Below are 21,933 nucleotides of genomic sequence, written 5' to 3'. Positions count from 1 at the left end.
TCTGCGGTTCCTAGATTGAGAAGAAAAAAATTGGTTAACCCTTCATCTCCTGCTGGAAAAGAAAAAAACGTCTATTTTAGACGAATTTAGACGCCATACTCGCTATGGTTGCCAGGCCGCCGATGCCGCCAGCCACCTTGTCCATGTCTATGTTTTGCAGGCTGGCCATCATGCCGCCGCCGCCGTTGGCAGGAGCGGGGGCGCTCCGTCGGGAGGAGGAAGAAGAGGTATATGTGTCGCGGCCGTAGCCTTGGCTGCCGTAGTATCCGCCGGCGGAGCTACCGCGGTGCTGGGGGTTGTTGTTGCCCGCTTGGGGGAGATTGACGCCGAATTGGCGGGCGAGCTTGTGTAGCACGCCGCCGGAGACGAGGGGCATGATGATCATGAAGAAGACTTTGTAAGGGTGGCGCTGGGCATAGCGCCAGATTTCGCGCAGGAAGTGCTGTAGCTTCTTGTACAGGTGCTGCATGTAGTTGTCGCGGGGTGAGCGCTTGTATCGCGATGTCGAGCTGTGGTGGCGCGACGACGACGAGTACGACGAGGAGGCATAGCCCGGGCGGTAGGACGACGAGCGCCGGTTGGGCGACACGGAAAAGGGGTTCCAGCTGCTGCCCATGGTGGTGGCGCGTGGGTGCTTGGAATTGTTGGAACCCGGGGTCAAGATGGGAGTATTCGAGGATGAGGATGAGGATGCAGGTGCAGGAAGAAGGAGGATTGGTTTTGGTCGGAGACAGGCAGTGAGTGGCAAAGCGCCTTTTGTGGATGCGGGACCTTGTTTAGTAGAGGCGTGCGCGCGAGCAACCGAAGGCGGAATGCGGTGCTGTAAAGTGTAATTGTCGGCCCAGCGCATTCAGGTGCAGTAGTGACCGATTGTGATGGGACGGATTGGCCCAGATGTGGCGATGCCTTTTGTGAAACAACTGCAAGTATGACTGTTTTTGATATTGGTGGTTGTTGTTGCTGTCAGAGTTGCGGGTTGGCCAGCGCAAGATATTCACTAAAAGCCTTTAGACGGCGGCCTTGTTTCAAAAGACAGCGGTAATGCCGGTGAAGAAAGTGGGTCTCTTTTGGGCTTCAATCAATCCTGTCGGTCTCTTTCTCTGTTGTTTGTACTGGCCTTTTCTTCTTTGCCTCGTTTCTGTTGCCCAATCTGATGTCGGGCTCTTAGGCGGTCGGTTCGGCTTAGCTAGCTAGCCCCGTTTTTTTACGAGGCGAGCAGACAAGAACAATCGGTGACAGCCCTATATGTATGTATCGTCGCCCAAACAAAGCTATGGCACCAGATGCGTGGCCGTGCGCAGAAGGTGGAGAAGTGAATGGCTTGACAAGGACCACGTCAACGCGGCAAAGGGACCATAAATACAGTCTTGTTCGCACGGTTGGGGTAACGAATTGGCTGGTCGAGATGACGGGTGACAGCTCGGGCTGGTGAAAGATATGCGCGCGAACTTGTGGAGCGGAGGAATGATCGTCGCAGACTCGCAGCACGCTTGGAGAGACTAACTGACCGCTCTTTGCTGACTTGGGGCCTCTTTGGCCTCACGTTACTGTTCATCCCTGCAGGTACGTTGCCGCCCGGTACCCCCAACTGGGCCGGCTGGCGACTTGTGCCGAAGCCATCTGGCCTACTTGTGCACATGCACGTGTGCGATGTTGTGCGTGAACCCTTATGCACGACCCGCTAGACAGCCAGTGTATGGAGTAGTACACGACAAGAAAGACGCTGCCAGAGTGTCCGTCCCACTTCCCTGATTACAACCGGCAAGACAGAAAAAAAATCCTCGCATGGCAGTGGGAAGAAGAAACCTCGCCGTTGTGCATCCTTTGCTTGTGCAGGCCCGCGCTCACCATCCCTGTGCCACGAATGGGTCAGAAATGCAAGACAGACGTTCGAGACCAACCGTTGCAGATGCAGCATACGCAACATGCGATTCAACAAGTCGTGCAGGGGCCTCGATCCAGTACATGGACGCCTTCTTGCATACTGTCTTTGCCCTCTTGAGACGGCCCTGGTGCCGTTTGCACGCTCAAATCGGATGACTGTTCGGGACAGCACACAAGTAGTGGAGAAAATTAAAAGATAGAGTTACTTGGACACCACGACTACAAAGGGCCCACTACATACGTGGCTATGTCTGACTCCAGTCTGCTGTCATCCAATGCTCACAAAGATACTGGATAGTTGAATCCAACACGCCACATCGGGAAGCTGTCGAGAATCAAGATTCGACTCGTGACGAGGTAACAGCACAACATCATCACACTCTCAGCCTTTCTTCTTACTACTTTTACCTCCCTTGCGCCGTCGCTCACCTCCGTGCCCACTACCACTGTCCTTTGTCTTTCCTTGGACTTGCACAGCAGTCGCAGAGCTAGAAGGCTGAGTGCCCGGATTTACTACATCGCTGCGTCCGTCCTGATTGACAACAACATCCGCCACTCGCCGTACCGGTACAGGTGCAGGTGCTAGAGGAGGAGCCGGGGGGACACGCCGTGGAACCGTTGCATAACTGGCCTCCGAAACCACCGAGCTGAGACTTCGAGTGTATTGCGGTTGAGGCGAAGTTGGCGATGAAGACGAAGTTGGGCTAAAATTGTGATACTGGTACGGCTCCACAGGAAACGGCACAAGGCGGGCAGACTGGATAGACGATGATCTAGCGTGGGCGTCAGCTGGCACATCAGCTTCGTAGGCCGCCTGTCGATATGATGTCTGATTGTCTAGAACCGGAGGCGATTCAGGCTGAAAGTCATAAACCGATTCCGGAAACGAGCCTAGCATATTGATGGAAGGAGCGCGGTGCAGAGGCATTGCTACGTGGCGACCGTTATCAGACGCCGAACGGGATGCTGGATGCACAGGTCCTTGCCCACGGACCAGACTGCCTTCATATGCATTAATCGGTGCATAAGTAGGTTGTCCGTCTGGACCAGGCACAACGAAGCCTGGCGGCATCGCATGACTTTCTGTCGTGGATGCAGTCGACGTACGTTTGTGCGCACTTGGCCGCTTTTCCTTCTTGGACTTGGAGCCGAGCATCGACGTTCGCTGCTGGCTCTTCTTTGAACGTGACAAAGCATCATGCTTCCCAGTCGCATCGTAGCTCAAAACACTAGCGGTATCGTTGGGTGACGAAGCACTGCCAGGTCGAGGCTGCGGCTCGGGACGTACCGCAGGGGCTCGTGCACCATAGAGTCGTGATTGATATGCGTCGAGTTCTTCCGCACTGAGTGAAACATCTGTATTCCCTGCTGCCCTGGCTACGCGGATCTTGTCAAGTACCCGCCGAAAAAGCATCTCTTCCACTTCGGCCGGGTTGATCGTTTCGCCCGGTCCGCCAAAGTACTCTTCATGATAACCTCGATAACCATGCACAGGCCCGTGCGTAGGTTCCGCTAAAGCTGATGTCCTCCTCTCCCACGCTCTAATATCCATATCATTAAAGTATAGCTCATCTGGATCAATCTTCTTGCCACTCAATGCCGGTTCAAACGCCCCGTCTATTGTAACACCACCATTCTCATCATCGCTTGACAATTCTTGAAATCTATGCACGTCGTCCACCCCCTCAAAGTATCTCCCCACACCCGACGAGCCCCCTGGTGGTCTTCCCCAGTGGGGCATAGTGTAAGGAGTTCGCGGCCGACCACCTAGACCGCCTCCTCGGAAAAAGCTGACTCGATTGGCTTGTCCATGAATGCGGCGTGGCCCACGACAGTCACACCAGTCGCTCCGATGAGCCAGAGAACAGTGGTGAAGGGTGAGGCCCAGAGACCGAGAGGAATTGCAATAACGAACAGCGTGGTGTATAGTTGAGAAGTGGTTGCGCGCCAGCTGCCAAGTTCGAGATCATTGCCCTCGAGCTTGCCGATACCGTACATGCCTCCGACAACCAGACAGATGACAAAAAGGAGCATCAAGTTGGTGAGCAAACTGTATATACTGAGCATGACGAAGACAGCGGCATAGTTGCTTGAGAAGTAGCCCAAGTTGTAGTTGACTCTGCTCTGAACTTCGCCAAAGTTGGCGGGCTTGGACATGCGCTTGACATCGAAAAACTCGCTAATGGGTCGCAAATTGGCGAAGCGCGACGAGACCGACGTGGAGCGCAGGCTGTCAAAGCGACCGCCAAAGTTCATCCGCGAGGTTAGCGCATCGATGGGAATGCTGAAACGCGACATGGTGGAGGGTGTATAGTTGTGAGGTGGGTGGAAGGTGGGTGGTGGTGTCTGAAAATAGTCGTCGGAAGTGAAAAAGGGCCTATTGCTGGGCTTGGTAATCTACAGGCGAAACCGTGGTCAGCTGCTGGCGATATGGGAAGAGAAGAACGGGTTGGAGATGTGTCCTCAGTGCAAGGGGAGGAGGGGCAATTAATGTAGTAAATGGCTGCCTTACGGGATGAGAATTAGTCGCGCGAGGCTGGGGAAGGTGACGCGGCCGGCGTAGAGGCGGATGAAGAGAAGAGAGTGTGGTGTACTGTGTAGAAGGAAGTGGAATGGGTGTCGTCGCCGATATGGCAACTTTTGTTGGCTGTCCCTGCCCCTGCCGCGAATCCCGTGGCTCAGGGTCGTGCTGCCCTCACCCAAGCCACCGAGCGAGCCGTCAGCCCCCTTAGTCGGTTCTGAGATGGGCGGGTTTCATTGGAGCATGGGAGGCCACCTTGACTTTTGCGGAAATCTCAAGAGTAGTGCTAACAAGTGAGCGCATATTTATCCCCTTGCAGCGAGCTGCAACGCCGCTGTCTCATTTATTACAGGCCTAGAGCCATTGGGCCACGTTCCCTTCTCCCAGCGGTCTCACCGCACGACTATTGAACATCTGCTCCCTATCGCCTGCGAGCAGTTCCACCACAACCTCCCCCAGCCATGAAATCCCACGCGGTGCTTGCACTGGTGCTGTGCATCTTCGCTGCATTCGCCGCTGCCTGGACTAAAGAAGGTGAGTGGATTTCTAATTCTGTCAATCCAGCTGTGCCTGCGTTCAATTGCCTGCTTCGGGCCAGATTTGCGACGAGGCGCATGGGTGCAGCCAGTTGCAACAACTTATAAGCTATTTGCTGACAGCTGACGCCAGACCATGAAATCTTCCGCCTCCGTGATGAAGTTGCCAAAATCGAGGGCCAAAATGTTACCTTTTACGATCTCCTCGGTGTCAAGCCCAACGCGTCGCAGGACCAATTGACCAAAGCCTTCCGCAAGAAGTCGCGCGACCTCCACCCTGACAAGGCCCGTCAGACATTCGTTGCCAACTATGCGAAGAAGAACAAGAAGAAGGGAACCTCTGTCGGCAAGCAGCCATCAAACAGGGAAATAGAGGCTCATGTGCAAAAGGTCACGGCCGCCTACCAGAGGCTGTCGGTTGTTGCCAAGATGCTTCAGGGCCCCGAACGTGAACGCTACGATCATTTCTTGAGGAACGGTTTCCCTGCATGGAAGGGCTCCGGATACTACTACGATCGCTTCCGCCCTGGCCTTGGTTCTGTCATTGTGGGTCTTCTTACCGTCTTTGGTGGTGGATTCCACTACTTCGCCCTTGTTATGGGATGGAAGCGCCGCAGGGAGTTTGCTGAGAGGTATATCCGACAAGCACGCAAGACTGCGTGGGGCGACGAGAGTGGCCTCCAGGGTATTCCAGGCATCGACGACACTCCCCCCGCCGTCAATGCCCAGCAATTCGAAACTGACTCGCCTGACGACACCCCTGATGAGCAAATCCCCAGGAACCGTCGTGAGCGACGTGCCATGGAGAAAGACGCCCGCAAGCCCAAGAAGGTCCAAGCTGTGAGAAAGGCACGCACCGAAGGCGTCAGCGCTCCTGTCGAGCCAGAGGTTGTTTCCGGTCCCCAAGGAGCCAAGAAGCGCATCGTGGCCGAAAACGGCAAGATTCTCGTCGTCGACTCTGTCGGCAATGTCTTCTTGGAACACGAGACTGAGGATGGCCAAAAGGGTGAATTCCTCATTGATGTATATGCACACCTCTCCCCTTGAATTAATAGTACATGTGTAGACTAACGATATCCCAGCCCAACGAGGAACCCAAGCCCACCATCTACGACACCCTCCTCTTCAAGCTCCCCAAGTTCGCCTACAACCAGTCTGTCGGACGTGTCCTGGGCAAGAAGGAACTCCTTGACGAGCCCCTCCTCGACTCATCTGACCTTCCTGAAGATGAAGCTGCTATCCAGAATGCCACGGCGCCCAACCTCAACGGCGAGGCAAGGAAGCGTAAAGCTATGGCCAAGAGGGCAAGGTAGTCACTTGCATTCTTGCACATCCAATACTACTTTGCATGTGATGGGTTTCCAAAAACATGTAGAGATCTACGCATGCATGATGGGTCGGTAGACAAAAAAGGGGTGCAGGCGCGTGTACAGGCATCTGGAATTTGGCAAAGTTGCATGTACAACATGAGTGATAGACTAGATAAACAATGTGCTTCGTAACTCAAAATTTTCCTCAAATACTCTGATTATTTCTTGTCCAACCGCATCAAACGTCTTTGCCGATTCTTCTTCCCAGTTCAATTTTTCTTCTTGGCTATCGTTACTGTTCCATTTTATTACTCACCGTAATGCCAAGAACGTAGTACAACGTCCATGGCTCTCCTCTCTTTTCTCCCCTACCGCCTCCAACGCTCCTCAACACAACTAGCTCACTTCTCAACCTCCCAACAGGAAAACACAACCACTACCCAAAGAATGTAGATGCATAATAATAAAAAGATATAAGTAAAAAAAAGGCAATCACCCCATGTCTGCCTAATCGGCACCCCGATCGGGTACGGCTACAGTACCAACGTCCCAACCATTACACTTTGTATGCATTACATCGAGGGGGTGCAGTGTAACACAGCATGAGCGGACTGGGGTAGGGATCCCAAAAAGCAAATAGAGATGAAGAAAAGGGTTGAAAAAGAAACGAAGCAACAAATTGGTACAAGGTATCACAAACGGGGGGGCGGGGGGAGAGCTGGGGGAACAGACAGGGAACAGGAACAAGGACCCCTTTCCATGTCTAACCACCCGGGGTAAAAAAACACGATAACGGGGATATGCACGCGCGATCAAAGTACGACGTTAATAAGCGCCACCCCTCAACAAGGGCCAACGAAAAAGGACGAGAACGCGAAGCGGTTACAATGTGGGCGTGTTTTCTTGCTCCCTTTTTTTCTTCCGAACCCTGCTTCTCACACTCTCTTAAACTCAACACACACACGCCACACACCCCGCCCGCTCCGTTCCTTTTCTTTCTCTCTCTCTCTTCTTTTTCTTCTGTTCTCTATCGAAGACGATAATACTCCCACATTGACGATGTTGATAAAGAAAACCAAGGCCTCAGTTGCTCTATGCGTGCCACAGAGGCAAGACGGTACACGCTCGACGAACGGCGGGGCAGCACTGTGATGCTGTCACTGGGCACGCGATGCCTCGTCGGCTGCTGCTCGAGATCCCGCTAGAATCGTTCGGCTCCGTTGTTGCCGTTAGTGCCATGGTGTTCAAACAAGTCTTCGAGGTAGCCGCTGGGGGTGCGGCCACCAGGGACGTTTGTGCCTCCTGGTACGTTGAGGGATAACTGGCTGGGGTTGTTGTCTTGGCCAAAGACACCGCTCCGTGTGTTTCCAGGAGTGGTGAGGGTAGCAACGCTGCTGCGCTTGTACACGGAGAGGCTTTCCCGGGATGGAGGTGCACGTGGGTATCCTCCGCGAGAAGGCGGCAATGAGGGTGACTCTGGAGGCGAAGTGCCAGATCTTGCGCTGAAGCGGTTTCCTGGGGTTGAAAGAGACTGTGCAGACAGGTTGTTGAAGTTTTGGCCGCCTACGTGCATTTGAGGTGATCCGGAAGCAGGCGCTGAGGTGCCAGAGGCATAGTATCCGGCAGGAAGGTAGGCCGAAGAGCGGTTGGCTACTGAATCCCGTATTCCAGCGGCGCCACCAGCAGTAGGAGAGAAGAAGAGAGTAGACACAGGCCTCTGGGATGAACTGGTGGGAGGGCCCGCAAAGGGCTTTGCGGACTTGCCAATTGGTGCGGCATTTAAGCGATCCAGAGACATGGTAGAGTTTGCACCTACAACGTTGTACATCCCCCGCTTGTTAGGAGGCATGGCTCCCATGGACTTGACATCAGTCATGTTTTGGCTCAGTGCTGCACGCTTGACGGAGCGATGTAGTGACCAGGCAACAAGGCCACGCCATGCCATCAAAGCAGCGCCAAAAAAGGCGAGAATAGCACCGACACAGATGAAAACCGTTCCATCAGGGAGATTCGATTTCTGCATAAACGCTGCCCCGGACGTGTCTGGGATCTTGGGGATAGGAACACCAACACCGGCAAGTGTGGGAGCTCCGGCAAGATTGAAGACACTTCTCGATCCTGTTTCGGTTTGCGTTGTTGACGCCGCCTCGGTAGTCGCGGAAGTAGCGGTTTGTGTGTTCGCGGTCGTCTGTGTAGTCCGGTCATTGGCTGTCGTTGTTGTAGCCTCTGTGGGCCGTTCCGTAGGTACTGTCGTTGCAGCAGTATTACTTGGTTGCGTCGTGGTTGTCCCATCGGCGGGTGCGTTGGGCGCGTTGGGTGCGTTAGGTGCGTTGTTGCCCTGAGCAAGCACAGTCGGAGCGGCTATGAGCAGCAGGCCTATGATGCCTGTTGAGGGACGCATGGCGGCGCAATGTCGTACAACGGGTACAGTGATGACCCGCAGCTGCGTAGAAGGGCTGGAAAAGGTTCAGGAGGCCCTGTTCGTGGATCGACAGAGTGTATGGTAGTCAAAGCAGAGTTTCGGGAGGTAGTGGATGACGAAAGATGGACAGGTTACAGGTGGTATCGATTAGGAATGAGAAGCGCCGAAAACGAGTGACGGGGTGAGACGGAGGGCACCAGGAAGAGAGTGTGAGCACAGGTTGGTAGCAGAGTGGGTTGGAATACGGGGTTCGTGACCAGGGGCGGGCGGAGTCCACAGGACCCGCGGGGGCAATAGACCGTCTGAGCGCCTGATTCGCGTGATGTTTGAAGCGTAGCCGAGCGACTGAAATGCACACACGGCAGCGATGGGGGCGAGGGAGATTGATCGCAGTGTTTCACCCAACCATGCAGCCGTGAATGCAAATGCGACGAGGGGTTTGCAGTGTTTTGGCCACGCCGCACGGTGTTGACGTTGCCTTGGGCTGGTTGCTGGCTCAGGGATGCGGGCAAAAAACAACGGTATGCAGGGCGTGGTGACGGGCGACGCCAAAGCCCAGGAACGGCGATTCTATTCTGGGCCCTGCAGACTGCGTGATTTGCCTGCCCGCGCCTTCCTGTGCAACGCTCTATAAGGCTTAGGGCAAGTGCGACTTGAATCGGTGCCATGCTGTGTTTTCATTGGCCGTGGTTCCGATAGTTCCGAGCCATTCCGACAGCCCCATGTCTTGGCATCAAAAAGTCAGGAATCGCGCTAGTGGCAGCCATCTGCGAGCACCACCACGACACCATACACACGCCCTGCACCCCACGCTGACGGTACTGTTATCGGCAGCTGAAGACAACAATCCATATAACTCAAGAATTCATACACAAGCTGTGCGCATTTTGAGCCGCCCTCCCCCGTACACATCCACCCGGCGCAATCATGGGTGTCGCAAAGAAGACTCGCAAGTTTGCGACCACCAAAAGAATCGTCGGTATGCTCTGTCTGACCCCGCGAAAAGTAAACTGGGCTTGTTCTAATAATCTCCAAGGTCAACGCGATGCAAGATTGTATGCGACAAGGCGCTCCGCCACTCCTCCCCCGCCACACATGCACTAACCACTACGCTGCAGAAAGAAGAACCAGATGGCTGGTGAAATAGAAGCCAAGAAGAAGGAAGAAGAGAATAAAGCGAAGCGCGAAATGTACGTCTACACTCCTCATCACGCAAGGACATTGGCGGGAAACCCTGCTATCTCTATAAAGATTCTCTTGTAGACCCACAGCTTACACACTCACCTCTCAGTCCACAAGTCTCCTCGGCCCTCTTCTTCCAAGCCAACACCGCCCTCGGCCCTCCCTACTCCGTTCTCGTAGACACCAACTTCCTCTCCCACACCGTCCACGCCAAGCTCGAGCTGGATAAAGCCCTCATGGACCTGCTCTACGCCAAAGCCACACCCATCATCACCACGTGCGTCATGGCCGAGCTGGAGAAACTCGGCCCCAAATACCGCATTGCCCTACGCATTGCCCGTGACGAGCGCTGGCAGCGCCTCAAGTGCGACCACAAGGGAACGTATGCCGATGACTGCATTGTCGATCGCGTGCAGAAGCATAGGATTTATCTTGTTGCGACGAATGATAGGGATCTTAAGAGGAGAATAAGGAAGATTCCCGGTGTACCGATTGTTAGTGTGGCGAAGGGCAAATATGTTATTGAGAGGTTGCCCGATGTGCCCGATAGCCATTGAGGTCTATGAATCGATTTCAAGATGTGAAAGGATATGGAAAAAAGTTATTTAGGGAGGCTTGGGGTTCTATGCATAGCGCAAGGCGTTCAGGAATTGGATTTTGAAACATCAGAAGGATTGTATGTAAACAAATATGATAGGAAGGAGGGTCGTCGTCGAGCCTTGTCGAACAAGTTCTGTCTGTCTGCTGTATACGTACTCGTAGGGTGATTGGCGAATACAGTGTTCATATTCTACCACATTGGTGCTACGAACTAAAGACAGATGACACAACAAGATTGAATATAGAAAAAAGACGCTTCACATAGATGCAAGTAACCATATATGTAATATCAAACGAATGATATTCATTCAGGTAGAATATAGGCAACGTCAACCTTCGAACATCAACCTCCACCATCACCACCACCAACCTCAGCAGGCAAATACCTGTACTGCCTCATCTTCCACCCACCAAACCCAATTCTTCCGTCTCGACCACAAAAAAAAAGAGCCTATAGACCACCCGTCTTGTGCAAATGCAACACACTCGCTCAACAATGCCGAACGCTCCAAATAGGGCGAGGATAAGAATGACGGACAAAGGAGAAGAAGGGAAAACCCATGTCCCTAGAGAGAGAGAGAAAAGGACAACAAAGAGAGAAAAGAAGAAAAAAAAGTCTTACTCAATACACCGAGCAGCTCGTCTGCGCCCTAGTAAGCGCCTGAGTAAACATAGTCTGCATAGCCATGTAATGGAAGACAATACCCCCCAGCACAGCAACATGCCAGATGTTATGCGAGCAACCAATGTAATCAAAGAGGCCCGGGAAAAAGCGTTCAGGCGTCTTGCTAGCGTACAGACAAGCGCCAGTAACGTACACGAGCAGACTCTTGGTAATGGGCGCGTAAAAGTACTGAGCCCACGCTACACCGCGTGTGTAAGCGAGTTGGCCAAAGGGCAAGAAACCCGTGAGGGCAAGGGAGCAATAGAAGACGACGCGGAGCCAGGCCATGTCTGCGCGGTTAAAGGTCGGGTGCCAGGGGAGGATGACGCCGCCGACGCCGAGGAGCGCAGTGATGCACATGTAGGACCAGCGGGAGACGGGTTCGCAGTAGAAAGCGGCGTATTCTGTCGTCATGATTGAGGCGGCGACGAGGAGTGAGATGCCCGTGTAGTCGACGCAGGCGAAGCGCTCGAGGAGTGTTTGGTGCGAGATGCTGTTCATCGTGTGCCAGATGGTGGAGCAGGCTAGGCACTTGCATGCTGCGAAGAAGAAGACTGCGGCTATGAAGATGTCGGCTTTTGTCGACATGCTGAAGTTGGCGCTTGAGGGGTAAAAGTAGAAGGCGATGGCGAGGACCATGACGAAGCCGAGGAGGTGCGTCCAGATGTTGATGAGTTCATTGTGGAGTCCGAAGATGGATCGGACGCATGCCCATTTTCCTTCTTGGAAGCGGTAGCCCTTGAGGATGTGGGGGTTGACTCGCCATGGCTCAGGCAGGTCTTCGTATTGAATCAGGCCGTGGGCTTTGGCTTGGGCAAGCGCTCGTTGGACGGCGTGCTCTACTCGAAGTTCAATGTTCTCACGCGCTCGTCGCGCCTTGTCGAGACCCCCGTCGACAACTCCTTTTGCAATTTCGATTCCTTCGTCCATTTTCCGCCGACCTTCTTCGTAAAACTCGTGCGCATACGTGCCAATGGATGCATCTCCTAGCGCAAATGCGCGTGCCTCGAATTCGGTCAGGTAGTTGTCCATGAGTACTATTCCCTCCAAGACCTTTTCTCCTAGTGTCTCTTTCCGCTCCAAAGCGTCTTTGTATCGTTCTTCCAGGGTCTCGACGAAAACCGAAGCCTGTCGCCGGCCTGCTTCGATTGCGCCATCCGAGATCTTGGAGCATGATTCGCGAACAGCAAGGAGCGTATTGTATGCATATTCGACACCAGCGTCGTATTTGAGGTGACCGTAGTCTTCGAGAAGGTCAAGCCGGCAGTTGAGTTCAGTAAGGAAATTTCGAAGCTGGGAGTGGTGGTTAGCGCTTCTAGAAGAAAGTGATTTAGCATGTGGCTTATGTTGTACATACCAAGACCTGGAAATTCTCAGCCTCCTGCATGCAAGGGCGCGTGTGCCATGAATGACGTCTCTGGCGTTGCGCCGGTCGCTGCGAAGCGAAAGTACCGTAACCTCGGTACGAAGGTTGGATGGGCTCTTCTTGAGAAGTCATGACGGCGGAGCTGACGCCAACACTCGAGTTTGAGCGTGCCATGAGGGGCATTTGATATACAAGTTCGGCGCAGTTGGGCGGGGTCCAGTCGAGCGCGTGGCGGTATCTTCTCCGGTACGGGGACAGACTACGAGGGTCTTGTGAGGCGCGACCAGCTAAGGCGATTGGCTAGCGTTTGCATGTGCTCAGGAAATGCCTCTGGATGGGCGACGAGCTGTTCTTGTGGTGTTGGGGGTAGCGGGTATTAGTGAAGCTGTGGGTCTTTTTTCTCCGCCTATCGGGGTTAGCCAAAGGCGGGCGTGGTTACCGAATAGGTCAAGGATTGGACGGCAACAGCACGTTTGCGGCAAACGGTTTCGGGTTGAGCAAGTGGCTGGAATATGTAGAAAGTGTGCGGAAACAGGAGAAGGGGACATGGCGGCAGCTTTTTGGGCACCGTGCGACTTGGCTGTCAAGTCGAGGTGTCGGCGTCGTCATGCAGTTACCATGACCAATTCACTCTTCCTTGCAAGCGTCGGTCCCTGGATTTGCTTTGCGGCTCTTGTAGGGCTGGAAGCGAGTCGCCTCCTGATGAATGGCCAGAACACCAGGAATATAAGACATGTCCCGTCCCGAGCCACGCAAATCATGGTAATCAACGCTGAAAGCTTTGGGCAGATGCTGCTCGACTGTGTCTCTCTCCTCATTCCCTACATTGGGTTAGCAATCAAGTTGCGGCCAATATCGCCGATGGAGTGTATAGAGCGTCTTTGTGGCTGAGCCCAGCCTCGGCTGCAGCCACACGTGGCTAGTCTCGCCGGGTCACATGCCGTCATCCGAAGTGCCCTCAACAGAGTGGCGAGCTGCGGGGATGGAATGCGTGAACGGCGCTCGTTTACCAATACCGAAGCATACATATCTGTCTTGTTGAAACAGAGTGTCTCCGGCCTTGCCCTCGAAAACGTGACCAGTAACTCCTCCGTTGTATGGAGTCTGTGGCACCAATGGGCTAGCGCCAGGGTCTCACGTTGGGGCAATTGCAACCTAATCTCACATACCATCTTGAAATTTTTTGCTCCGTCGCTGGAACAACACACCCAAACACAAGCAATTCAAGATGGTGCTCCAGGCAATCAAGTACTCTCGAGGTCAGCTCGAAATCCTCGATCAGCTGAAACTACCGCATGCTGAAGAGTATGATCACATTTACTCTAGCACTGACGCATGGCACGCCATCAAGGACATGCGCACGCGGGGCGCACCAGCCATCGCCATTGTTGCAGCACTGGCCCTCGCAGTCGAACTGACCAACATGAAGCTCCCTTCGGCTGCCGAAGAAGTCAAAGTCTTCATCATTGAAAAGTTGGACTATCTGGTTACAAGCCGGCCGACGGCAGTCAACCTTGCAGATGCCGCTGGCAAGTTGCAAAAGATCACAGAAAATGCTGCGGCAAAGGAAGGAGCAGATGGGGAGGCTGTGCGGGAGGCGTATGTGGCTGCTGCAGAGCAGATGCTTGTCGATGATGTGAGCGACAATGAGAGCATCGGAAAGCACGGCGCAGACTGGATCGTGAAGAACACTGAGGCTGGAAAGGCAGGCCCGGTCAGCATGATGACGCATTGCAATACTGGGTGTGTACCAGATTCCCTTGGTCGGTACAGGCGACTGACACTACAGATCCCTCGCTACTGCCGGGTATGGTACGGCGCTTGGTGTGATCCGGTCACTGCATGCCAATGGCTCACTGAAGCATGCTTTTTGTTCAGAGACTCGCCCCTACAACCAAGGCTCTAGACTGACAGCATTTGAGCTGGTTCACGACAAGATACCGGCCACTCTCATCACAGACTCTATGGCGGCAGCCCTGCTTCGGTTGCGGGGCAAGAGCGAGAACATTGCAGGCATAGTGGTTGGCGCAGACCGAGTAGCCGCAAATGGCGACACAGCCAATAAAATTGGCACATACTCACTCGCCATCCTTGCTAGGCATCATGGGGTAAAGTTTCTTGTAGCCGCACCACGAACGACAATCGACTTGAAGACCAAGTCCGGAGCAGACATCGTCATTGAAGAGCGGCCTGGAAAAGAAGTGACACTTGTAAAGGGACCAAGGCACGACGGTGTCTCGCTCGATCTGGGCGTCGTTGAGACGATCAGCATTGCAGCCAACGGTATTGGGGTATGGAACCCGGCTTTCGACGTCACTCCTGCAGAATTGATTGATGGAATCATCACCGAGGTTGGTGTGGTCGAGAAGGACAGCAATGGGGTATTCCACTTGGACAAGGTTTTTGAAGCTGAGAGCTCAGGAGCCAAGCCGTCAACTATTGGTGGGCTGTAAGATCCGAGGCTTCCGTCTTCCTATACAAGAGCGATGCTCTCAGAATCTATCATTGCCTCTCCTCTATTTTGTGTGCGCCGTACTCGCCGAATTCGTAGCTTGTCTTGGTTACTGTGAAACTATTGTAGTGTTTGCGCGTGTATCATTTGGTTGGATATTGATAGTGGTACGTGAGCCGTTATTGTGCAATAGGTTTCGCCGACTTCATGAGGCGTTCTCGTCTGCTTTCGATGGCTGCTTGTCATCCGCCTTGCTGTCTTTCAGCTCCATCTCTGCTTTTTCTGCTTGCGCAAGGAGAGCTTCAATCTTCTTCTCTATGGAATCGAGGTGAGCCTCTAGGGCGGCTGCCGTCTGCTCCCCTCGCTGTAGTTCCTTGAACGCCTTGCACGGATATTAGGGCCTGTAGACAAGTATTTACCACAGACCTTACCTGCGCAAGATCGGCTTCGGCATGCGATCCAGTGTCCCCATTTTGTGCACTCGACATGGTGTTGACTGATATGGGTGGTGTTGGGCTTATTAGAGGGCTCAATGCGACAGTGCTTGAGGATGACGACGGAGCGTCTCACTAGCGCGAACCTACCCGTGGACCTTGTGGTAACCCGGCACAGCCAGACTCGTAACCCAACCTCACTACACCTTCCACTATTCCCGCATTCGCGCACTCCTTTGTGTATTCCCATTTCCTCCCCGCATGCGCGCATCAACGTTCCTTTAATTCACCCGCGAAACAAGTCGCCCACCATGTTCTCTGGGTCCAACTCGTACTTAGGGGGCGGCAACAGTGCCCGACCCGGGCAGCCTCAGTATGGCCAGCAGCAGCAACAGCAACAGCAACAGCAGTTCCAGCAACCCGGAAGCTTCCAGGGCGGGTTGATGCCTCAACCTACCGGCTTTGGAGGCAGTCCAATGCAACCACAGTTTACAGGCTTCCCGGGTCAGCCGCAGGGCTTTGGACAGCAGCCGCAATTGCAGCCACAGTATACCGGTTTCCCTGGTCAACAGGCCCAGCAATTCCAGCAGCAACAGGCTCCCCAGCAGGTACCCTTCCAAACTGGCGCGCCCCCACAGCAGCAGCAGCCTCCTGCTCAACCCCAACGTCCCCAACCTACAGGCATGACGTCGGCACAGATGGCTGATTCGTTTCGAGGAAGCGGTGCTTCCTCTGTGCCACCGCCTGTACCTGCCAAGGGAACCAAAATCCCAAACATTCGACTCTCGTTCATTACGGCGCAAGACCAGGCCAAGTTTGAACAGCTGTTCAAGTCGGCTGTGGGAAACGCGCAAGCTCTTTCAGGAGACCAGGCGCGAGACCTGCTGATGCGATCCAAGCTGTCGGGAGACGCTCTCTCGCATATCTGGTATGTTTGTATAGCCCCGTAGCTGCTTCATCCTAACAAATTCAGGACGCTCTCAGACACCACCAAGTCAGGACAGCTTCTCTTCCCCGAATTCGCGCTCGCCATGTACCTGTGCAATCTGAAGTTGACAGGAAAAGACCTCCCCAACTCGTTGCCTGAACGCGTCAAGAATGAGGTATCAAGCATGGTAGACATCATCTCATTCGGTGTCGCGGACACGCCCTCGAGAGGCGCTACGCCGTCGAACAATGCCCCCAAGATCAACGAGCCTCCTTCGATCCAGCAACCGCAACCACAGGCTTCGAACAGCCAATTGCTGTCTACATTGGTGTCGCAGCCGACCGGATTTGGGCAGCAGCCCATGGGCATGCAGCCACAACCTACAGGATTTGGACAACAGCCAACTGGTATGCAGCCGCAGTCTACCGGCTTTGGACAATCTCCAGGTGGTTACAATGGGCCACGTCCGCCCATGCCTCCTATGCCTACAGGATTCGGCTCTAACCTAGCACCCAACCCAACCGGTATTGCTCCTCTTAATGCGCAACCCACCGGAATGCCTGGTCAATGGGGTCTTGCGAATACACCTGCTACTGGACTGCCGAATATCGAGGCCTTGGCTCAAAGGATGATGCCCCAGACTGGCCGAGAAGGTGGTAACCATACAACTGCCGGATTGACTGGCAATGCGACGATTCCTTGGGCTATCACAAAGGGCGAGAAGAAGCTGTATGACGAGACGTTCCGCGCTTGGGACGGCATGGGCAAGGGTTACATTAGCGGAGCACAGGCTCTTGAGATCTTTGGACAGAGTGGACTGCCCAAGTCTGACTTGGAGCGCATTTGGACACTTGCTGACTCAGCTGATCGCGGTCGCCTTGATCTTGATCAGTTTGCTGTTGCTATGCACTTGATCTACCGCAAGCTCAATGGCTATCCTGTTCCTGCTCGTCTCCCTCCTGAATTGGTTCCACCTTCAACACGCAACATCAATGACTCTATTGGTGCCATGAAGAACTTGCTTCGTGGGGATGCTGAAGACAGGAAGAATTCTGGCGCTTTTCTTCAACCCCAACGCACTGGTGTCAGCTATCTCAAGACCCACTCATTCCGTGCTGGAAGCCCACAAGCAGGTGGCCGCAAAGATGCCACTGTTTTCCGTAACAATGATGACAACGTGGGTTACAAATCAAGTGCCAGACATCGTATTGGTGGCGGTGGTCGTTCACCTTCTCCTGCCCAACCGGGATCTCCTGCTTCAGATCGTTCTGATGAAATGACTTTGGATCAGCTTAGAAAGGCTGTCAAGGAGAAGCAGATTCTCCTAGATGCAATGGATGCCCGAGATGAGAATGCCGCAGACGACGATGACGCCCTCGACCGCCGAGATCGCCGTGAGGCGGATGATCTTTATCGCCGCATCCGTAGGATTCAGGAAGACATTGACGCTCATCCAAAGGCATCTTTAAGATCTTCTGACTCGGATGCAGAGCGCCGCGCGCTCAAGCGTCAGCTCCAGAACTTGACCGATCGCTTGCCTGAGCTTGCGTCTAATGTGCGTAGAACAGAGCGTGAGATTGCGGATGCCCAACTTGAGCTTTTCAGACTCAAAGATGCTAAAGCACATCCTGGATCTGCATCCGCAATTGTGGGCACTGGTCCAGGCGGCGCAGTGACTGAATCCGACCGATTGAAGGCTCGTGCTAAGGCCATGATGCAAGCTCGTTCTGCTGCCTTGACTGGAAAGCCTGTACCGGTTACCGATGACACTGGTGCCGCCGCAGAGCGCTTGGAGAAGGAGACCTCGCGCATCAGAGCCGAGAGGGAAAATAACGAGCGCATGATTCGCGATGTTGAAGACAGCGTCAATGAGTACACTAGGGGACTTGAGTCAAGCCTCAAGGAAGGAGGACATGACACTACCAGCGAGCACGAACGACGCAGGTGGGAGGAAGCTCTAGGTGTTGAAGACGAAGTTAAAGACTTTATCTTCGATCTTCAGCGAAGCAGCCGGGCAGCACGTGTCCGTAAGGAAGAGTGAGTATTTTAACGTTGATTCTAATACCGTATTTGCTAACCTATCACAGCTCATCGAGGGATAACTATAGGTCTCGTTCAGCGGATACTCGCCCAGCAACATCACGTTATGAGAGCCCTGCTGCTAGCGCTGATCCTATTCCTCGTCCGGCGACGTCCGCCCCTCGTACTGGAGCTGCGTACAAGACACCAGAGGAACGAGCCGCCTTTATTAAGCAACAGGCTGAACAGCGAATGGCTGAACGTTTGGCTGCCCTGGGTATCAAGGCTCCGGTCAAGGCTGGTGAAACACCTCAGCAGCGTGCTGAACGTGAGAAGAGAGAACGTGAAGAGAAACTTCGTCAAGCTGAAGAGGAAGATGCACGCCGTGAAGAAGAGCGTCAAAGACGTCTCAATGATGAATCAGCAGCGCCACCAGTCCCAGTCAAGAGCAGTGGCAAGAAGCCAGCACCGCCGCCGCCAGCCTCACGCAAGAACAAGAACGATGCCTCCCAGTATGACACACAGCAATCAGATGCTGAGTCGGCTCTCCGTGAACAGCAGGAGGCACAAGAAGCAGAGACAAGACGCATGGAGTATGTACACGCTGACGTATGTTTCGCAACTTTTACTAACAAAGAATAGGGAAGAAGAGCGCAGACAAGAGAGCGAGCTGGCCAGTGAACGGGAAGCCGCTCAAGCCAGACTCCGTGCTCTTGAGCAACAGGTCCAGCAGGGCAAATTGAAGAAGGCTGAAGAGAAGAAACGTAGAGAAGCTGCTTCCAAAGACGCCAAGGAGAAGGAAGCGCGATTAGCAGCACAGCGTGCCGAGATCGAGGCTGCTCGTGAACGCGAACGCCAGCTGCAATTGCAGCTAGAGGCACTTGACGACGATCAGTCCTCGGATGACGAAGGTCCACAAAACATTACTCCTCAGGATACCACGCCTACCGCTAGCCAGGAGTTGCCGCGCGAGTCTCAACCTCCGCAGCCACCACCAATGCCGCAGGCTTCCCACAACACGCCGCCATCGTCTATTGCCAGCCCGCCTGCGTCATCTGTAACCAGCCCGCATCCTGGTATGGGCGATACTGAGACCAAGAACCCATTCTTGAAGAAGATGGCCATGTCCAACCAGGAGAACAATAACGCTGCTACTCCGCCTGGCCCAACTAGCACTACAAGCGAAGTGTCTACCAACCCCTTCCACCGCCTGACTCAAGAGAATGCCAACAAGTCTACTATTCCTACTTTCAACGAACCGGCTGCACCCTCAGCCCGCAGGCTAGGACGACAAGATGATGATGACTGGTCTGTAGTCGACTCCGATGATTCCTCATCCGACGATGACGAAGCGCCTACACAAGGTGGAGCCAAGCAGCTGGCCTCTATCCTTTTCGGCACCATGGCGCCCCCACGCCCTCTGTCTTCGATGGACAACAAGAGCCCTCGCGCTGAGAGCCCAGCTATAGGATCATCTCCTGTAGGTATTCCTCCTCCACCACCTATGCCTTCAAGCGGTGCCCCACCACCACCTCCTGGTCCACCACCGCCTCTGGGTGGTGCTCCTCCGCCACCACCCATGCCTAGCATGAGACCCCCAGCTGGTGCACCTGACCGCGGTGCCCTGCTTGGCGAGATTGCTGCGGGTAAAGGTCTGAGGAAGGTTGAGACTAAAGACAGAAGTACGGCTGCGACTGCTGGAAGGGTTCTGGGCTAATTCGGTTGTCATGGAAGTAATCAGGAGATTGTTGGATAGATTACAGGCTTGTAGTATAATTTTGTGTAGTGCATAGATTGTTTCAGATGGTTGATTGACATTATCCCTGTTTTTTTGGTTTGTTTGTTGTACTCGATCTGAGTGTCCATTGCAGTGATTTATTTTCCTTCATTCATTGTTGCTGCTGCGTCTGTCATCTTGGAAAGCCCATCTTTCTTGTAATGTTTTTCTCTTCTTTTAGCAAGAGCGTATTTGTCTGCCCTAAACAATGAGTACATCTTGTTCCTGTACATCGCATTCTCATGTGGCCCCCCTCCAAGATTTCTCATCATTTCCTAACCTCGTCTTGTTACCCCGTCTTTTCTTGCTGCGCCTGATCCAACGGCGGCACATACCCATCCACCATCCAACTCCAAATATTCAGCCCAATCTTCTCCCCCTTGATGACCGGCAACCCCGCATGCCAACTCTCCGCAAATCCCGACCCATCAGACCGTATATTTTCCCAATACACTGCATTCCCCGGAATCGGCTTGAAAATAACACCCTTCTCCAGATCTTCCTGCGCTCTATCCTGCGGAATCTTCGCCGTAGAAGTTTCGTTCTCTGCATCGTCGTTTCCCTCGGTAGCAGGCTTAGACGCAGACAACGATCCATAAGCACCCTGAACATCGCACTCAATGAATCGACACCAACTCTTATCACTCGGCCTCTCAAGGCGCGGGAAATGCGTACCACCACCCTCACACTGCCCATCGACGTACACCATGAAACTGCTTACGCGCCCGCTGTGCTTGGTTGCGGTGCTCCAGTCGTAGTGATATGTGTAGTGGCCGCCCGCGCCGTAGCGCTGCGTCCAGAGTTTTTCGACAAAGGTGTTTGGGCGCCAGCCCTGGAAGGTGCGGGCGCGGTCTTCGATGCATTTTACGGTTTCGGAGCGTGGTAAGGGGGCTTTTTCCGAGAGTCGGATAGTGGGGTTTAGGGATTCGCGGCCGGAGGTCCAGATTGTAGAGGGTTTGAAGAGGGGGGTGCTGAACGAGGTGAAATGTTAGTTTGGGGTTGGGAAAAAAAATGTGTGTTGGGTGGTGTTTTCGTGGTTTGCTAGGATATGCACTGTATGCAAGGCTCGTGTGTTTATCGACATTTTATGCTGGCTGAAGCATTGCTATGCATGGAACCCGTATTTGGAAGATTCTATCCTGTCCTGCTTCAAATGCAAAGGGAAATGCGTTTTGGTTACTTACCTCAGACCAACAACCTCTTTTCCCTCTCCTTCTCCCAAGAACCCTTCAATGTAGATTACCAAGGGATCCCGGCTCAGCACGTAAACTCCCTTGTAACGGTGTTCAGCGCATGACAAATTGGTTTCCGGGATGACCAGGCTCTCCAATGTTCTCACATCTACAACCTTCCCTTCTCTTGCTTTAACATTGTAGCTGTTTTCTGAACCAGATGATGAGGAATTAAGGAAGGATGATAAAGGTGCTCCCGCAAGCACGTATGCTAAACCGGCCAGGAATACATATTGAGCGATTGAAGAAAACGATAATTGCGATTGCTGCAACGGCGGTGTAGGTGAGGTTGGGGAGCGCATATCGCAACGGGTGAGAGACGAGGTAGTAAGACCAAAGCCAGCAACACAAAAACAACAGAGTGCCACCAGAATTCAAAATGCCGCTTCAACGCTTCACAGTAATCAGATCTCGAAACTGAAAACAAGTCAAGTACAGACACAACGAGCGATTTCCTACCCCAAACGGACCGAATGGAGAGAAGACGAAGAAGAAAGCAAAAGACGGTGTTGATACTTTTGCTCGTTATCGGCGTCAATTCTTATTTTTTCACCGAAAAAAAGAGCAAGAACTTCAAAAACAAAAAATCCAACCAACTACCCAAGA

The 21,933-nt window shown here is 53.5% G+C and overlaps 11 protein-coding genes across 11 annotated transcripts; 4 read left to right on the top strand and 7 right to left on the bottom strand.

Moving 5' to 3' along the window:
- Window positions 1-76: 76 nt before the first annotated feature.
- On the bottom strand, window positions 77-850 carry COCMIDRAFT_105802 (uncharacterized protein; the record flags this gene model as incomplete). The annotated part of the gene is made up of 1 exon (XM_007693720.1): window positions 77-850. One exon carries the CDS (start codon window positions 848-850, stop codon window positions 77-79), a length of 774 nt encoding a protein of 257 aa, XP_007691910.1.
- Window positions 851-2,266: 1,416 nt separating this feature from the next.
- Window positions 2,267-3,625, bottom strand: COCMIDRAFT_105799 (uncharacterized protein; the record flags this gene model as incomplete). The annotated part of the gene is made up of 1 exon (XM_007693719.1): window positions 2,267-3,625. One exon carries the CDS (start codon window positions 3,623-3,625, stop codon window positions 2,267-2,269), a length of 1,359 nt encoding a protein of 452 aa, XP_007691909.1.
- A 26-nt stretch (window positions 3,626-3,651) lies between these two features.
- On the bottom strand, window positions 3,652-4,182 carry COCMIDRAFT_8730 (uncharacterized protein; the record flags this gene model as incomplete). Its single annotated transcript, XM_007693705.1, has 1 exon — window positions 3,652-4,182. The coding sequence occupies one exon, from the start codon at window positions 4,180-4,182 to the stop codon at window positions 3,652-3,654; it is 531 nt and encodes a 176-aa protein (XP_007691895.1).
- Window positions 4,183-4,866: 684 nt separating this feature from the next.
- On the top strand, window positions 4,867-6,254 carry COCMIDRAFT_29668 (uncharacterized protein; the record flags this gene model as incomplete). Its single annotated transcript, XM_007693709.1, has 3 exons — window positions 4,867-4,939; window positions 5,075-5,964; window positions 6,024-6,254. 3 exons carry the CDS (start codon window positions 4,867-4,869, stop codon window positions 6,252-6,254), a joined length of 1,194 nt encoding a protein of 397 aa, XP_007691899.1.
- Window positions 6,255-7,452: 1,198 nt separating this feature from the next.
- On the bottom strand, window positions 7,453-8,652 carry COCMIDRAFT_105819 (uncharacterized protein; the record flags this gene model as incomplete). The annotated part of the gene is made up of 2 exons (XM_007693718.1): window positions 7,453-8,439; window positions 8,500-8,652. 2 exons carry the CDS (start codon window positions 8,650-8,652, stop codon window positions 7,453-7,455), a joined length of 1,140 nt encoding a protein of 379 aa, XP_007691908.1.
- Window positions 8,653-9,600: 948 nt separating this feature from the next.
- COCMIDRAFT_40264 (uncharacterized protein) lies at window positions 9,601-10,412 on the top strand (the record flags this gene model as incomplete). Its single annotated transcript, XM_007693716.1, has 4 exons — window positions 9,601-9,652; window positions 9,710-9,728; window positions 9,792-9,863; window positions 9,965-10,412. The coding sequence occupies 4 exons, from the start codon at window positions 9,601-9,603 to the stop codon at window positions 10,410-10,412; spliced, it is 591 nt and encodes a 196-aa protein (XP_007691906.1).
- A 665-nt stretch (window positions 10,413-11,077) lies between these two features.
- Window positions 11,078-12,659, bottom strand: COCMIDRAFT_8726 (uncharacterized protein; the record flags this gene model as incomplete). Its single annotated transcript, XM_007693704.1, has 2 exons — window positions 11,078-12,412; window positions 12,477-12,659. 2 exons carry the CDS (start codon window positions 12,657-12,659, stop codon window positions 11,078-11,080), a joined length of 1,518 nt encoding a protein of 505 aa, XP_007691894.1.
- Window positions 12,660-13,713: 1,054 nt separating this feature from the next.
- Window positions 13,714-14,938, top strand: COCMIDRAFT_105818 (uncharacterized protein; the record flags this gene model as incomplete). Its single annotated transcript, XM_007693717.1, has 2 exons — window positions 13,714-14,228; window positions 14,275-14,938. 2 exons carry the CDS (start codon window positions 13,714-13,716, stop codon window positions 14,936-14,938), a joined length of 1,179 nt encoding a protein of 392 aa, XP_007691907.1.
- A 204-nt stretch (window positions 14,939-15,142) lies between these two features.
- COCMIDRAFT_40261 (uncharacterized protein) lies at window positions 15,143-15,425 on the bottom strand (the record flags this gene model as incomplete). The annotated part of the gene is made up of 2 exons (XM_007693715.1): window positions 15,143-15,319; window positions 15,369-15,425. 2 exons carry the CDS (start codon window positions 15,423-15,425, stop codon window positions 15,143-15,145), a joined length of 234 nt encoding a protein of 77 aa, XP_007691905.1.
- Window positions 15,426-15,682: 257 nt separating this feature from the next.
- Window positions 15,683-20,035, top strand: COCMIDRAFT_40260 (uncharacterized protein; the record flags this gene model as incomplete). The annotated part of the gene is made up of 4 exons (XM_007693714.1): window positions 15,683-16,299; window positions 16,345-18,336; window positions 18,387-18,911; window positions 18,961-20,035. 4 exons carry the CDS (start codon window positions 15,683-15,685, stop codon window positions 20,033-20,035), a joined length of 4,209 nt encoding a protein of 1,402 aa, XP_007691904.1.
- Window positions 20,036-20,384: 349 nt separating this feature from the next.
- COCMIDRAFT_40259 (uncharacterized protein) lies at window positions 20,385-21,629 on the bottom strand (the record flags this gene model as incomplete). Its single annotated transcript, XM_007693713.1, has 2 exons — window positions 20,385-21,066; window positions 21,280-21,629. 2 exons carry the CDS (start codon window positions 21,627-21,629, stop codon window positions 20,385-20,387), a joined length of 1,032 nt encoding a protein of 343 aa, XP_007691903.1.
- Window positions 21,630-21,933: the final 304 nt, after the last annotated feature.

The sequence above is a fragment of the Bipolaris oryzae genome (genome assembly GCF_000523455.1).
Source record: "Bipolaris oryzae ATCC 44560 unplaced genomic scaffold scaffold_178, whole genome shotgun sequence".
Classification (NCBI taxonomy): Eukaryota; Fungi; Ascomycota; class Dothideomycetes; order Pleosporales; family Pleosporaceae; genus Bipolaris; species Bipolaris oryzae.
The sequence above is the reverse complement of the archived record's forward strand: the minus strand, read 5'-3'. Positions and strand labels throughout refer to the sequence as shown.